Source organism: Cetorhinus maximus, chromosome 1 (assembly GCF_964194155.1).
Source record: "Cetorhinus maximus chromosome 1, sCetMax3.hap1.1, whole genome shotgun sequence".
Lineage (NCBI taxonomy): Eukaryota > Metazoa > Chordata > Chondrichthyes > Lamniformes > Cetorhinidae > Cetorhinus > Cetorhinus maximus.
In genome coordinates this window covers 48,054,796-48,070,137 of record NC_135879.1, presented here as the reverse complement: position 1 = coordinate 48,070,137, position 15,342 = coordinate 48,054,796, and the positions used below count along the sequence as shown (strand labels likewise).

The following is a 15,342-nucleotide window of genomic DNA, read 5'->3' as shown; positions in this document are numbered from 1 at the left end:
GTGTTTCACGTGGGTTCCAGAGTCCAGAGTCCAGAATCAAAGCCTAATGAGGTATTCTTTCATGGAGGTCTGTGAGCTGAAAAACCAATGCTGGTTAAATCACTTTTCCGTGATGTTGACTTTACACAGTGAGATAGGCGTACAAAGATGATTTGGTCTTGTGGGTGATGGGGCAGGCTTTCCAGTAGAAGCAGTGTAGATGGAGCCAAGTGTCCAACATGGGCAGAACTCCTTTTCCGTGAGGCTGCTTGTAGGATGGTAAACAACAGACTGATTTTGCAGTTCCACCAGGCAATATTACTGGTTCCATGTCACATGACTCCCACCTCTTCACAGTGTCTTTGACAAAGTGTGTGTATTCCTCGTCTGGATCCCCACGATTGGTACATGTCTCAACTTTAAGAATTGAAAGGAAGATTGCGAGCCCTTTGTCCAAGCAGTTGAGTACATTGGCCAGCCTGGGTTTTGAAATACAGATGGCCTTTGTATAGCTCTCTTTGAATTTGACCTGTGCAGACCAAAATGTATCATTAGTGACTCTTCAAAGATAATGAGGTGCAAGTTTCTCCGACACTGCCAGATAGGTCCTTTTGTCCAATGGTCACAGACAGTTATAGATTCAGCAATTCTAATTCATGACTGTAAGCATGGTGCCTTGTAAGCTATGGCCAGCACAATAGGAATATTGAGGCTTTAGTGTCCATTTAGCTTCTGTCCTGCAGCCATGGACCTTGATTCTTTGATCCTCCTTGCCTTTTTAAAAGTCTCTGTCAGATGGCAATGAAGACCAACTTCACTGCAGCACCAAAACTTAATGGAGTCCCACCTAAATGCACATTAGTAAAGGAGCAAAGCTTGTTCATTGTGCATTAGACCCTCAAATCCAGTGCTCAGCTGAGCCTTGTTCTCCATGGCTTGAGCAGGAAATTAACAGGAAGGCCCTTCAATTGGCCCAAAATAGTTATGTTGAACTCCTCCCACACACCTTGAGACCTTTCCCTTATCGCTTTTCTCAAGCTTGTTTTTCCAACTGTGCCATTGATAACTGAAGGCAAACATGGTGCTCATTAGATTGGTGAGTGTGACCAGTTTTCAACCTCCCACTATCACCCACCAAGTTCCTTCTAGACACCTCCAGAGTCAGCACCTCCTAATTCCAATCCCTCATGTAACTATCCAGCCTCCCCCTGTTACCCTTCACCCCATCATTGTCCACGTGGCTATTCCTGTTCTCCCATCAAACTTCTGAATGTCCCCATGCCCAATATCGATCTGACCTCTCCTCTTTTCAAGGCCACTTGCATCCTTACTTTTTGAGGCACTCCCCCCATAAGACCATCCAATACACCCCCCCATGACTTTCCAGCTGCCAACCTACAAAATCCAGATTGCTCCCCTGAATGGTACTGTGCCTTCTGTTTCCCAATGCCATGCCTTGAACCACCAGGACCAAATGCCTTAGCTGACTGACCACACCCTACACATAATTCTGTGCATGACTGTCACTGCCCAGAGAGGCCTTCCTCTAGCCAAAACCAGGATCAATACATGCCTGTCACACAGAGCCCCTTAAAATGGCCCACATAGCCCCAGGACAAGTTCTCCTCTGAGGCCCCAACAGCAGGCCATAGCCCCAGGACAGTCTCTGAACCTCCTCCGGACAGTCTTTGGGCAGAATCATCCCAGATTTGCATTAAGTGCGATAGTGGGCATGAAAAAAGTTATTTTACCCGCCAATTGCAATGGTGGATTTTTGCACTGTATCATCCCCTTCCCAGCTCATAAGTTATGCAGTCACGGAAAATATGCCAGATCGCTGGCGGGTGGCCTCTGATTTGCCCACCATACATTACCTCACCGCTTCCTCACTCTGGGCACCATATTTAAACTGCAGCTGCATGCATACTTCTCAATGCGTGCAGCCCAGGACTGCTCCGGTGAAGACATGGCCCCAAAGGCCAAGAAGATTGCAGGCCCCCTGGTTCAGTGAGGCATCCCTGGGATGCCTTTTGGATGCCATGGAGGCCGGCTGCGATGTTCTCTACCCACACTCTGACCACCCCTGCTTGGAAGGCAGTGGCAGTGGTGGTCAGTGCCAACGCTGCACACAAGAGGTTGGCCATCCAGTGCAGAAAAAGAATGAATGATCTCATCCGTGCCACCAGGGTAAGTCAAGCATTTTATCACCCACAACTCACACACTCACAAGTCAATCACACATTCACTGGCATCTCACTCACTGCCAGCTCAAGGGACATCACCACCCATTCTCACACACACACCCTCACAGTTCCATCTGGCCTCATCTCCTCTGGAGATCGCCTTCTCACCTGTCCATGGTTCCACTCTGGACACACGCACGCCTGGCATCCTTCTCATTTGGCCTGGCATGTGCCTTGCTCACACTCTCTCCATCTGTCTTTACACAGGACAAGATCGCGCACAATCAATGGGAGAGGTCCCAGACCGGGGGTGGAGTGCCGGACATCACTCCATTCGAGAGTCATGTGTTGGAGCTGGCTGGAAAGGACATGGACCATTCCTGCGGCAATGGTGAAATTGGTGGCAAGCGTCAACGTAAGGATCCTGCACCACATCAACCCGCTCTAAACGCGACTCCGAGTCCACTGTTCTGTGTGTAATGTGGCTGCCAAGCACTAATAATCTCCACTTTCTGTCCTAGACACATTTGACATGTTGCCCTCAGGCAACCTTGAGCCCGACTCCAGCGTCGAGAGCACCTCGGATGAGGATGCTGAGGGCAGCACCATTGAAGATCCATCACGGCGCTCACCCACACCCTCCACCAGCGCAGCGACACACACCTTGGTGGGACCAAGATGTAGAGCAGTCTCAGGATCACAAATCTGGTGAGCACAGCACACAATCTGTTCCACAGCAGATGGAAGCAGAGGCATCCGAAGTCACCGGCACTCGGAGGACTGCTGGAGGCAAGGAGTCTGCTAAGTCTGAGTCAGATGATGGGCCTCTGGACTCGGTCCTCAACTAGTTGTTAGAGTTGCAGCAACAATCACAGGGACATCAGGAAGGGGTGTCTGGTGCACTCCTCAGATTGTATGGGATGATGGAGGAGTCTGTCTGCCTTCAGTCTGAGGTGATAGCGTGTCATGCTGACGCACCAAGGTCAACGCTGGCACTATGGTGGCTGCCATGGAGGCCTTGGTCCAGGCCATCGGTTCTACACTGCTGTGTGGGCTAAACTCCATCGCTGACGTTATGGTTGGCCTCCAACAGTGTGAATACGAGAGGGGTGCAGGGCAGCTCGATCTCATTCCAGCTTCTCCTCCTCAAGGAGTCAGCCAGGGGCTGTTGGGAGGAGGACCAGCAGCTCGACACCCCGGGGCCATCCACCCAGGTGACTCTGGGAATGTCTGGCCAATCCAAATCTCCTCTTCCTGTGACCCCCTCTCCAGCTCCACAGGCTGAGGAGGGTGCACCTGGCCCTCAGCAGGATACCCAAGGCAGGCCCGGGCCCTCCAGGTTTCGGCCCTCCAGAGGACATTGCCAAAGTAATCACAGACAGTAGCAGTGAGCAGGCTGCCTTCACCTCCACTGTGGATGTCGGGCAACACCAAGACATAGCGGCAGGGTTAATAAGGTTAAGAAGATGTAACTCTTTTGAGTCAAAACAATAAACTAAATTAACAAAAACAAGGGAGAAATCAAGCACAGCCCCTAAGTCAGGTCAGCTGTAAAATCAAGGAAAAACTTTTAAAGGAACCTTACAAACATCAAACTAAGATGTGATTAAAGGGGTCAACAAAACACCCCAGTCCCCGCGGTGCCCCCCGGGCACGGAAGGCCTCGATGGTGCCGGCAGACACCGCGTGCTCCCTTTCCAGGGACATCCGGCCGCGAACGTAGCCGCGGAAGAGGGACAAACAATCTGGCGGGACTCCCCCGTCGGTTAAGAAGATGTAATTGCACAGCCTGGGCATGGGTGTTAATCACTTGTACATAATGTACATAACGATTGTAAATAAACTCCCAAGAATGTCTCCCCGTCTATGGCTCCTTGTTCTGATGAGTAGTGTTCGTGTCACTCAGATGTGAAATCTTGGTTCCTGCACAAGATAAAGGCAGGTGTCTCAGTCCAGGGCCTCTTCCCTGTGCAGTGTGTAACCTTCAGACCAAAGTGATGGTCCAGCCTCACACTCACTGGACACATTCCTGATGCCTGCACCTCGATGGTGCTTGTCATTGCTGCCAGAATGTTATGGGCAGGCATCACAGAGTTCCGTCATTCCCTCTGTGTGCTCTCAGCACCTTTAACATGGGGCTGGGCCCCCATCTCGTCAGCATCTGTGACCTGTGATGCTGTGCTCCTGAAGGGGTCAGGTGCTGAAGGCTGACAAAGGATCAGGTGTATTTAAAGTTTCACGGCTGCGTCTCCATGATATGACCCTGGTCACAGAGTGCAAGCGAGCTGCCCTCAGCCAAACAGGAGTCAGACATTCACAGAGACTACACAAAGATCTATGGAGTGTCCTCACTGCATGTTGTCATCATGCTCCTGAAATCTAGCAACTATTAGGGCCTCCGCTGCGTCTCCATGACATGATTCTGAGCACTGAGAGTGTGCGCGCTGCCATCAGCCACATAGGAGTCAAATGTTCATAGGTGGTAGGTGAGGATGTCAGGACTGTCCTCACTACATCTTGTCATCATCCTCCACAAATCTTGTGGCTACGAAGGCCTCATGAGCGCGCCTGTGTCATCTGGCCAGCACGATGGCCTCACCGCAACATCCTCACCTTCGAGGACCTCATCATCCTCAGCCCCTTCGATGTTTTCCTCATAGGAGGAGATGTGCAGCTGTTCCATCTTCTCCTCAGCCAGTTCCTCTCCCCTTTGCAGTGCCAGGTTGTGTAGCGCGCAGTAAACGACGATGATGCGTAACACCTTCTATGTACTGTATTGAAGTGCTCCACCAGACTTGTCAAGGCACTGGAACCTCATTTTCAATATACCTGTGGATTGCTCCACTAAAGTCCAGGTTATGCATGAGCCTCGTTACACCTTCGCTCTGCTGCAGTCTGAGGCCGCCGCCTGGGTGTCATCAGCCACATCCTCTGTGGGTGGCCCTTGTCCCCGAGGAGCCAAACCTGCAGCCTCTCTGTACCCTAGAAGATGTCAGGGATCTGAGACCTGCTAAGGATGTAGGAGTCATGGACGCTCGCTGGGATTCTGTGCAGACCTGTGGATGCATTTATGGTGAACATTCAGCGAGTGGAAGACCTTGCGGTTGATGTAGCTGACTGCTTGTTGCCACAGAGATCAAAGTGCCATGTGAGTGCAGCTGATGGCACCCTGCATCTGAGGAAAACCTGAGATCTGAGCAAATCCCAGCACTCTTGCTTCCTGGCTTGCCTGATTCTGGTCGAAATGCACAAAGTCTATGCCTTCGCGAAGATGGTGTCCCTGACCTCCTGGATGCATTGTGCATGGAGGCTTGTGAGATCCCACATAGGTCACCTGTGGAGCCCTGGAAGGAGCCACTAGCATAAAAATTGAGCACCGCGGTCACTTTCACAGACACTGACAGTGGCATCCTGTGGCACCAAATCCTGCAGCAGGTGGTGTATGTGATCGACCAGTTCTCTAGACATGCACAGTCTTCGGTGACACTGGTTCTCAGTCATCTGCAGGAATGACAAGCGCAGCCTGTAGACCCTGGGTCAAGTGAGATACCTACGAGCGATGGATCACTGTGGTTCTTCAGCTGTGTACGCAGCAGGCCCTGCCGCCCCTTCATCTTCAGGGTTAGTGCTCCTTTCATCGGTAAGCTAGGCATCTCCACCGCAGTCTTCTCCTTCTTCTCTGCTCCCTCTAAGCCATGAGGCATACTGCTAAATCACTAGGCTCTATGATCCTGATGTTCTCCTCCTGCAGGATCAAAGAGAGAGATGCGTGGGTTAGCATATGTGCCCTAAGGACCTCTCTTGGTTAAGTCTCAAGGCCCCTTCACGCATGCAGGCTAAATGCAGGCCACCACTTGGATGGCCAGTGTGCAGTGCATTTCATGGCTGTCTGAAACCCCACTCACCTCCACCCCACTCCACTTGACCGATTGGCGGCAGCTTCAGCCACTGGACTGCATGCTGTGCTCTCAGCTCAGGTGCAGGCAAGGTTGCGCTGTTAGCTTAAACCATGAGAGACACTCGTCCAAGCCTTAATAAAGACATTGCAAGGGGCTGTGAGCGCCTCTATCAGTGACTGCACCATGGCCAACTTTTACAAGGGGATTCTACAACTTGCCCAGTCGTCCAATTGTTCTTCTGCCTCCTAAAACTCACATTAATTTGCAGTCTGTGCCAGAGGGGTGAAAAGTTCTGCAGCATTTGGTGACACTTTTGCATTGCTTGGGTGAGCAGAAATGCTTCGGAGGCCCAACTCCAAGCATGTCAATAGAGTTGCTGCCGGAGGGCCTCAGCTGTGGAAGAATGCTCACTTCTGCCAAACTTTTCCAAGTCCATGGCTGCTTCCCTCACCGCCCCCACTCCCCCCACACCCACCCCGGCATGTGCTTGTGTACTTCCTTCAGTTTGTGCGGTCTTGTCCACACTCTCCCGGCCCCACCCACACTGTAGCCCTTGCCCCAGCATGGCACTGAAGGCCAGCTGGGAAAAAGCAACTTTTCTGTGCACACCCACCTCCCCGAATGTGCAGCACCTCTTCCTTAATGTATGGGCAATCCTCACAAGCGCTGTGCAAGGTTGTGTGCCCTCACCTCTGAGTTCTCGAAGTTCAGCTCACCAGGTGCACGCATTTTAAAGGCAGTCATAACTCATGCCATTCTGGAATCACGCTGACATGGGAGGTAAATCTGATGTGGGTGGATGATTCCAGCGTGCGGGAACAATGATGAAATACAAATGCATTAAAATTAAGTTCCCAAAGTTGGATGGTGGGAAACATTGACGGGCAGAGTGGACAATCACAAACTGGTTTCACGACAGCGTAAAAATGATTTTTGGCCTTTTTGCCATATTGTTTGCTCACACCCGCCATGACACCCACCACCAACAGGAGCGGACAATTCTGGCCTTTACCTTTTACCCCTGGACAGTCTCTCAAATATCCTCAGGCAGTTTTTAACTTTTAACCCTGGGCAGTCTTTTGCTCTTCCCCTCTGTTCCTTGCCCCTCAATCTCACCGTTCCCCTCTCGTCCTTTCCCCTCAGTCCTGCCTGTCTCACCCTTCTACTCTGTTCCTTGCTCTGCTCCCAAGTTCTGCCTCTGTCTCACCGTTCCCCTCTTGTCTTTTCCCTTCGGTCCTGCCTCCATGTCACTCTTCCCCTCTCGTTATTAAAAGTGAATGGATGTTAAGTCTGCTTTGGTGCCATGGTGCCTCCTTGTGTTTTGTGAACTTCTTTATAGGGGTGCTTGTAAATGTAACTTACCACAAGTGAGAGAACAGAATCAGTGGAGGAAGGCATAGCCAATAGGTTGACATCAGGTCTGCTGTCTTTACCTGTTATTTAGCACATTACAGACTTGCATGGGTTTCCTAATTGCTATTCTCTTAATATTTTCAGTGCTGGCATCAACTGTCATTTCTGCAGTTTTACATGATAGCTTCAAACTGCTGGAAACAAGATTGGCAAGCAGACGTTCCTTTCTTTCTTGATGCCTAACACCATTAGTCGAATCTCAGGTTGAATTGTTGAAGGCTTTGGGTTGGGGAGGTGGAGTTATCACCGTCAGTGGGTTTTGGCAGAAAACTGCTGTTTATAGTCTCCTACCTACTTGCAGCAGTAGGAGGTCACAACAATTTTAACCAGAAAGGATGGAAAGTGTTGGAAATTGATTACCCCTCTCCAGGAAATCATGTTGCCAATTTCTCCCTGCCAGCACTTGGTTAAGTGTGGCAAAGAGATTCCTTGGGTGGGCAGGGCTCCTGGTCAGGGGGAGGAGGGTCTAAAATCTCCTTGTTGAACCTGAAGGAACATTGCTGCTTCTCATTGCCCCACAAAATAAAATCACAGTAATCACTGGATGCTGATATATATGTATCAGAATTTGGATCCTCCTGGCTTTGAAAAAACGACTTAGCTATTTGTCCAGGAAAGTCTGTTAAATTGGGAAAGGCAACTTTCCAGTGGTCAAATAACTGGGTCATTTTTACTGTCCCACCACCCAGGCTTCTGCTAGGTGGATAGAGTTAACATCCACTTTGCTATTGTATTCCTCATTTTTCAACAGATGTTTCAATTCCATTTTTCATTAATCTTTACAAAAAACTTATGTGTAGTGGTTGATTAGTATGACTTAGGTTCAAACATGGTTACCTGTTGTACTTTTTTCTCTTCAGGTGAACGGAGAATATCATATAAGGCACTGCAGGGGGCTCTCATGATCTATTTTTACAGGTTAGTAAAACCAATATGCAATGAAAGAGCTGAGTGGTTTAGTTGACTAGTGTGATGACTGTATGGAGCAGACTGGATTCATCAAGAAACAGGTAAACCTTATAACAGAGACATTTTTAGTGCTTGCACGCTCGACCAGATCTCTCATCGGAAAAGCCCCACCCCATGGATTGCCCACGCTAAGAGCTCACTGATCAGAGCCCTCACAATACATCACATGACCCATGATTGGCAGGAGGCAGTGACTATACATCCAGTTACCACAACTAGTATACTGTTCCTTTACCTCTTGAGCCTGTGGGGATAAAACAATGAATAAAAATGGAAATAAATAAAAATAAGTGGATAAAAAATAAAAATTAAAAAATTAAAATGAATATTGAAAAAAGGGGATAAAAAAAGGGTGAGGATGGAAGAGAGAGTTCATGGTCTGAAGTTGTTGAACTCAATATTCAGTCCAGAAGGCTGTAAAGTGCCTAGTCGGAAGATGAGGTGCTGTTCCTCCAGTTTGCGCTGGGCTTCACTGGAACATTGCAGCAGGCCAAGGACGGACATGTGGGCATGAGAGCAGGGTGGAGTGTTAAAATGGCAAGCGACAGGAAGATCTGGGTCACGCTTGCAGACAAACCAAAGGTGTTCCACAAAACAGTCACCCAGTCTGCGTTTGGTTTCTCCAATGTAGATGAGACCGCATTGGGAGCAGCAAATGCAGTAGACTAAATTGAAGGAGGTGCAAGTGAAGCGCTCCTTTGCCTGAAAGGAATGTGAGGAGGGAGGAGGTAAAGGGGCAGGTGTTGCACCTTCTGCGATTGCATGGGAAGGTGCGGTGGGAGGGGGATGAGGTGTTGGGGGTGATGAAGGAGTGGACCAGGGTGTCTGGGAAGGAATGGTCCCTATGGAATGCTGACAGGAAATGTGAGGGGTAAATGTGTTTGGTGGTATCATCATGCTGGAGTTGGCGGAAATGGCGGATGATGATCCTTTGAATGTGAAGGCTGCTGGAGTGAAAAGTGAGGACAAGGGGGACCCGATCATGTCTTTGGGAGGGAGAGGAAGGTGTGAGGGCAGAGGCGCAGGGGAGGGGCCGGACACGGCTGAGGGCCCTGTCAACCACAGTGGGTGGAAAACCTCGGTTAAGGAAGAAGAAAGACATATATATACAACAAACATATATAGAATTTCAGGTGATTATAAATCAGGTCTCTAAGGTGCTCTTCTTATGCAGCTAGAGCAGCGTAGCTCTACCACTGGAGGTTCCTGAACAGGGTGGACAGGATCTGGAGTTGCACTTTGAGACACATCATCAGAACTGGGCAGTTCAGGATTTCGCAACTCCTCTGAAACATCTGGAATGTCTGTCCTTGATTGATCACACACCTCAGAAGTTGACAGTTCAATGTTAATCACAGATTTATCAGGTAATTGTTGGAATGTCTCTCTGGCATGGGTGTGATCTACCTGCTTACAGACGATTCTATCTCCCACTTGTACTTGGAAAGATAATGGACCAGTCTCTGAAACAATGGCTCCCGGAGCCCAACAGGGTCCACAGCTGAAATTTTACATATATACGGTGTCACCTACACTGAATGCGAGAGCTTTACTGCATATGTCATGGTTAAATTTCTGATTACTCTGGTTCTGCTCTACCCTCCCCTCTAAATTCGGAAACACCAAGTGTAAACGTGTATGCAAGACGGTGTTTCATTAATAACCCTGACAATGTTGAACCCGTAGTCGAATGGGTTGTATGATAACTGAAGAGAAACCAGGAAAGTCGAGATTCCAGAGTGCCTTTCGGTAATTTTTTCATGCCGGACTTTTGTTTGAGCAGAAGTTTGTACTGCCCTCTTGGCTAGACCATTCGATGAGGGATGCCAAGGGGCTATTTTAACATGTTGGATTCCATTCAGATCCGTAAATTTCTGAAACCTGGTGCTGGTAAAGGCTGTATCATAATCATAAATGACAATTGCTGACAGTGGAGACAGTGCCTGACCATGCTTTCAATGCCACTATCAATGCCTACCCACCAGACATAGCTTCGCACATTTTTATCATTGATATGCCTGGATATGCACTATGAAGCTCTGTCAAGAGTGGTTCTCTACCTTGTGATGGGATGACAACTCTTGAACCTCACAACAAAATCTCATCTTTACAGCTTAATTCACTGTTTCCGACATGGAACGGTCTCAATTCCTCAGGCACAGGCGAGTTTGGCTGTCCTTGCAAAACAAAGTCTCTGATTTTCGAGAATATTGGATCTGTGTTTGTCCAATTTCTAATTTGTTTCGCACACAAAGGTGAAGAATCTAAGAAATTCAATAATAGAATCACAGAATCACAATGCAGAAGAGGCCCTTTGGCCCATCAAATCTGCACCAACACATGAGAAACACCTGACCTACCTACCTAATCCCATTTACCAGCACTTGGCCCAAAGCCTTGAATGTTATGATGTGTCAAGTGCTCATCCAGGTACTTTTTAAAGGATGTGAGGCAACCCATAGCACTAATTCTTGTGGAATGGGTGTATTTACAATACTATCTGGTAACGGGAGACAACTGAGTGCATCAACATTTGCAATGTGTAAGCCAGGGCGGTACATAAAAGTATATTCATACACAGATAACATCAGAGCCCAGCATTATATTCTTGCTGATGCTATTGGCGGAATGGCCTTATCCTCGCTGAATAATCCCGTTAATGGTTTATGGCCCGACACAATGGTAAAATGTCGCCCATGTAGGGACTGGTGAAACTTTTTTACACAAAATACTATTGATAATCCTTCTTTCTCTAACTGAGAATAACCCTTCTTGGCTTGGGAAAGGGTTCTTGAGACATAGCCAATGGGCCTTTTTGATCCATTTTCCATTTTATGTGATAAAATGGCTCCCACACCGGAAGGGGAGGCATCACCTGTTAATACCAGCTCTTTTGATGGGTTGTAGTGTACCAATAAACATAACAAATGCAGCAATTTCTTTGCTTTCACAAAGGCTTCTTCCTGTTGTGAACCCCATGACCAATGGTGGTTCTTTTTCAGTAGTGAGTGTAATGGTGCCAAAACAATTGACAGGTTGGATAAGAAGCGGCTATAGTAGTTGATCATACCCAGGAAGGACTTGAGTTCTGTTACATTGGATGGTGATGGTGCATCTTTTATTGCTTGAACTTTATCTTCTACCAGATGCAAACCCATGGCGCCCACCCTGTGAGCTAGATAAGTGACTTCTGATGCTTGAAATGTGCATTTTTCCTTCTTTAACTGTACCCCGGCTTCCATGAACCTTATTAGCACCTCCTACAGGTTGGTCAAGTGTTCAGCCTCGGTTGACCCAGTGATGAGAACATCATCTAAATATATAATCAATCGTGGGAGTCCTTGCAGAAGACTCTCCATTGTTCTCTGGAAAATAGCGCCTACTGACGAGACTCCAAATGATAGATGAGTGTGCTGTTAGAGACCCTTGTATGTGTTAATAATCACACATTCTCTCAACGTGCTATCCAGTTCTAATTGTTGGTAGGTGTGGCTCATATCCAAATGCATATAGGACTTTCCCCCAGCCAGCTTGTCATATAAGTTGTCTATCCTTGGAATGGGGTACTTATCTAGTTTTGCTGTCTTATTTACAGTCAGTTTATAGTCTCCACAGATGTGTATGGTGTGGTCAGACTTAACCACTGGAACTATGGGTGCTACCCACCTCGAGAATTGGACAGGTTGGATGATGCCCAGCTTTTCTAACCCTGCACAGCTCTGCATCTGCCTTTTCTTTCAATGTATAAGGCACAGGCCTGGCCTTAAAGAAATGTGGTATTGCCTGAGGGTCAACTTGTATCTTGGCGTGCACACCTTTTAACTTCCCTAATTCATCCCGAAAAACCATGTTGTCTTTCCTTAGAAGTTCTGGGATTCCATCTGATTTTAGGCGAAATATCTCGGACCAGTCAAGCTTGATCTTCCGTAGCCAATCCCGACCTAAAAGACTATGACTCTCTCCTTTCATTCTTATTACAGGCAGTTGTGCTGTCTGTCGCTTGTAAGAGACTGGGACAGCGGTGATGCCCTTTACTTGAATAGATTCTCCTGTGTAAGTTCCTAATTTAGCAATTGTCTGCTCCAAGTTGGCTGTCTTCCTTCTTAAGGTACCTGAAAGTGTGCTCTCCTACCACTACAGTTGAGGCATCAGTATCCACTTCCATTGTCAGTGGCCTCTCAATCACTCGTACTGTCACTGTAATAGGCTCAGTCTTCAAAGCAGTCACATTATATAAAGAGTAAACGTCAGGATCAGCAGCTTCAGCCTTTGCTGTACCCGTTACTTCTATCATGTTTGTTTGCTGCTTTGCAGACTGCTTCAACTTTGTCCGGCATTGCCTAACCACGTGACCCTTCATATGACAGTAATGGCATTTTGCCTCTCTGAATTTACAAGTATCTGTTCCGTATCCACCTCCACATCTACAGCAATTTTGCCTTGAAACCGATGATGAAGTGTTTCTGTTAGGCTTCTTCATGTTTCTCACAGTGGCCATTGAATCACACTTTAATTCTGCAGGTCTGGCTTTTGTGCCTCGCTCGGCAGCAGGTTCCTGCCCAACATGAAGTATAGCGTCAGTATCCATATGTTGCAAAGCCTGCGAGTCTCTCTCCATGGAGAGGGAGATTTCTAGGGCATGTTTAAAATCGATATCGACCTCAGCAAGCAATTGGCGCTTTATGGCGTTGTCCTCACTACATAGATTGCGATGGACTGAATTTAAAACGCTGCATTATCATGGACGGCTTCAGCTGGAAGTGTGTTTTCACTAGGCCCCCTAATTCACTGTGTGACTTGGAATTGGGTACGCTCAGGACAGTCAGGTTACAAATCAAGTTATATGTTTTACTGCCACATACACTTCAGAGGATCGCTTTCCACTTTTCTTCGGTGGTTATTTCATTTGCTTAAAAATAAAATCCGAGGTGCTCAACGTACTGGCTCCAATCTTCAATATTAGCATCATATGGATTGATTCTTCCAAACAGTGGCATGACTGGTGAGCAGTTTTTAAAAAAATTCGATTTACTCACAGTAACAGGGCGAGGTGCACAGTGAAAGGTGATTTTACCCTCGTCACCAAACGTGATGATGAGTCTAGGAACAGACTGATTTCATTAAGAAACAGTTAAACTTTATTAACATTTTCAGTGCTCGTACCCTCGACCAGATCTCTCATCGGAAAAGCCCCGCCATCCGGGTTGCCCAGCCATAGAGTTCACTGGTCGGAGCCCCACAGTACATCACATGACCCATGATTGGCAGGAGGGAGTGACTATACATCCAGTTACCACAACTAGCATACTGTTCCTTTACCTCCTGGGCCTGTGCTCAAATCCAGATTGATTCAACAAAAGTGCTGATTCCTTACTGTCGCACCTCCAGCAGGTAATGCATGGAAAATAACTTACATGTAAGCTTACATTTCCTTCCATGAGCTTCTGTGAATGCTGCTTATTTCTAGAAGGGCTGGAGCATGGAAGGGCAATTGAAATTAATTTGAACATCCCAAATAAACACTGACTGCAAAAACTGCCCAAGTTGGCAATCTCAGTGCATAAACGTTGTTGGAAATGTTGCAGAGGTGCAGTACAATTGCTTATTTTAAATGGAGGTAAATGAAAAACAATAGGGGTTCAGGTTCTCCTGAGCTTCTGCTGTAATGTCAGTGAAAACCCCTGTGAAATGGCATTATTGGCCTTATACATTGTTTTGCCGGTGTTTCAGCAAAGTTACAATGAAGATTTGGAGAACCACTCTAGAATGTTTACTCTTTTACAAGGTAGCAGAGGGTTTTACTTTGCATATATACATAGATATGGCCTTATACTAACTTGGGAGAGCTTGAAGTTGATTAGGAGTTTTCAAAGTGAAGAAGAGTTTCATTCTCTAGATTGCCATCACTCTGAGGAACACTGTTTAACAGTCAATTTCCCTTTATATAAAGATAAAAGTACATGATATAGGTGAGAGTTTGCTTAAATACTGATGTTACATGCCTGCAATTTGCCACATATCAATCAGACCCAAGATGCCATGGAGGTCAGATGGATTTCATATGTAGGAAAGGAACATTGAAGGGTGACTTACCTCCAGTAACTGCCACACACTTACAATGAGGAAGAGGTTATTTTCTGGAGGTAACTTTCAACTTGGGCAGGGTTGTATAATGAGCAGCTAAACTGATATCGACAGTTTTCCATCCTTGTCAAAGTTGAAGGTTAATTTTACATCTAATTAGTACAGATTGGATATATGAAGCAAAAGAAATAGATACCTGTGGGCAGAAAGTGGGGCAGTGAGTTTCATTTTTAATTGCCAACAGAAATATAATGACCAGAATTTTACAACACCATATCCACCCCACACCCCTGTGGGAGCAGGCTGGAAGGAGGGCAGATCTTAAAATCGGGTGTGATGGCGGAGGGGGTGCCATGCCACTTGCCTACCCGTCTCTGCTGGAATTTTACCACTGGAGCAGTAGTTGTCAGTGCCCATCAACCCTTTGGCCACTTATGAGCCTTCTTCTGCCGTTGGTAGTTTGCCAGCAGCGGTGGGGTGGGGGGTGGGGGAGGGTGGGTGCTGCCCATGCAATATGGGGAGGCTGTCAAGTATACCATTCAAGGTGACAGGCTGGGACTGCAGAGCTGCTAGCCATTTCATTGGCTGGTAGCTCTTGGAGGTAGACACCCTCTTACATAGGGGCTGAGGTCATAACCTCAGGCAGTTAACTCACTGGGCAGGATTTTTACCTCATCGGGTGGGCTCAGCGGGTGGGCCCAGGAGTGGCTGCAAAACCGACCAGTGCCCCCGATCGGGCCCCGACTGCAATTTCACGCTGGCTGGGCAATTAACAGACAGTGTGATAGGTGCGCTCAGAGTCTCAGCGCTGCCTG

General features: G+C 47.5%; 1 protein-coding gene across 1 annotated transcript in view; it reads left to right on the top strand.

Annotated features, from left to right (window-relative positions):
* The window catches only part of LOC144679828 (tryptophan 2,3-dioxygenase-like), an 88,922-nt gene that overhangs the window by 61,219 nt on the left and 12,361 nt on the right, over window positions 1-15,342 (top strand). Inside the window, exon 9 of the mRNA XM_078540656.1 lies at window positions 8,335-8,392. Within this exon, the coding sequence (XP_078396782.1) occupies window positions 8,335-8,392 (58 nt within the window). The remainder of the gene's footprint in view (window positions 1-8,334; window positions 8,393-15,342) is intronic.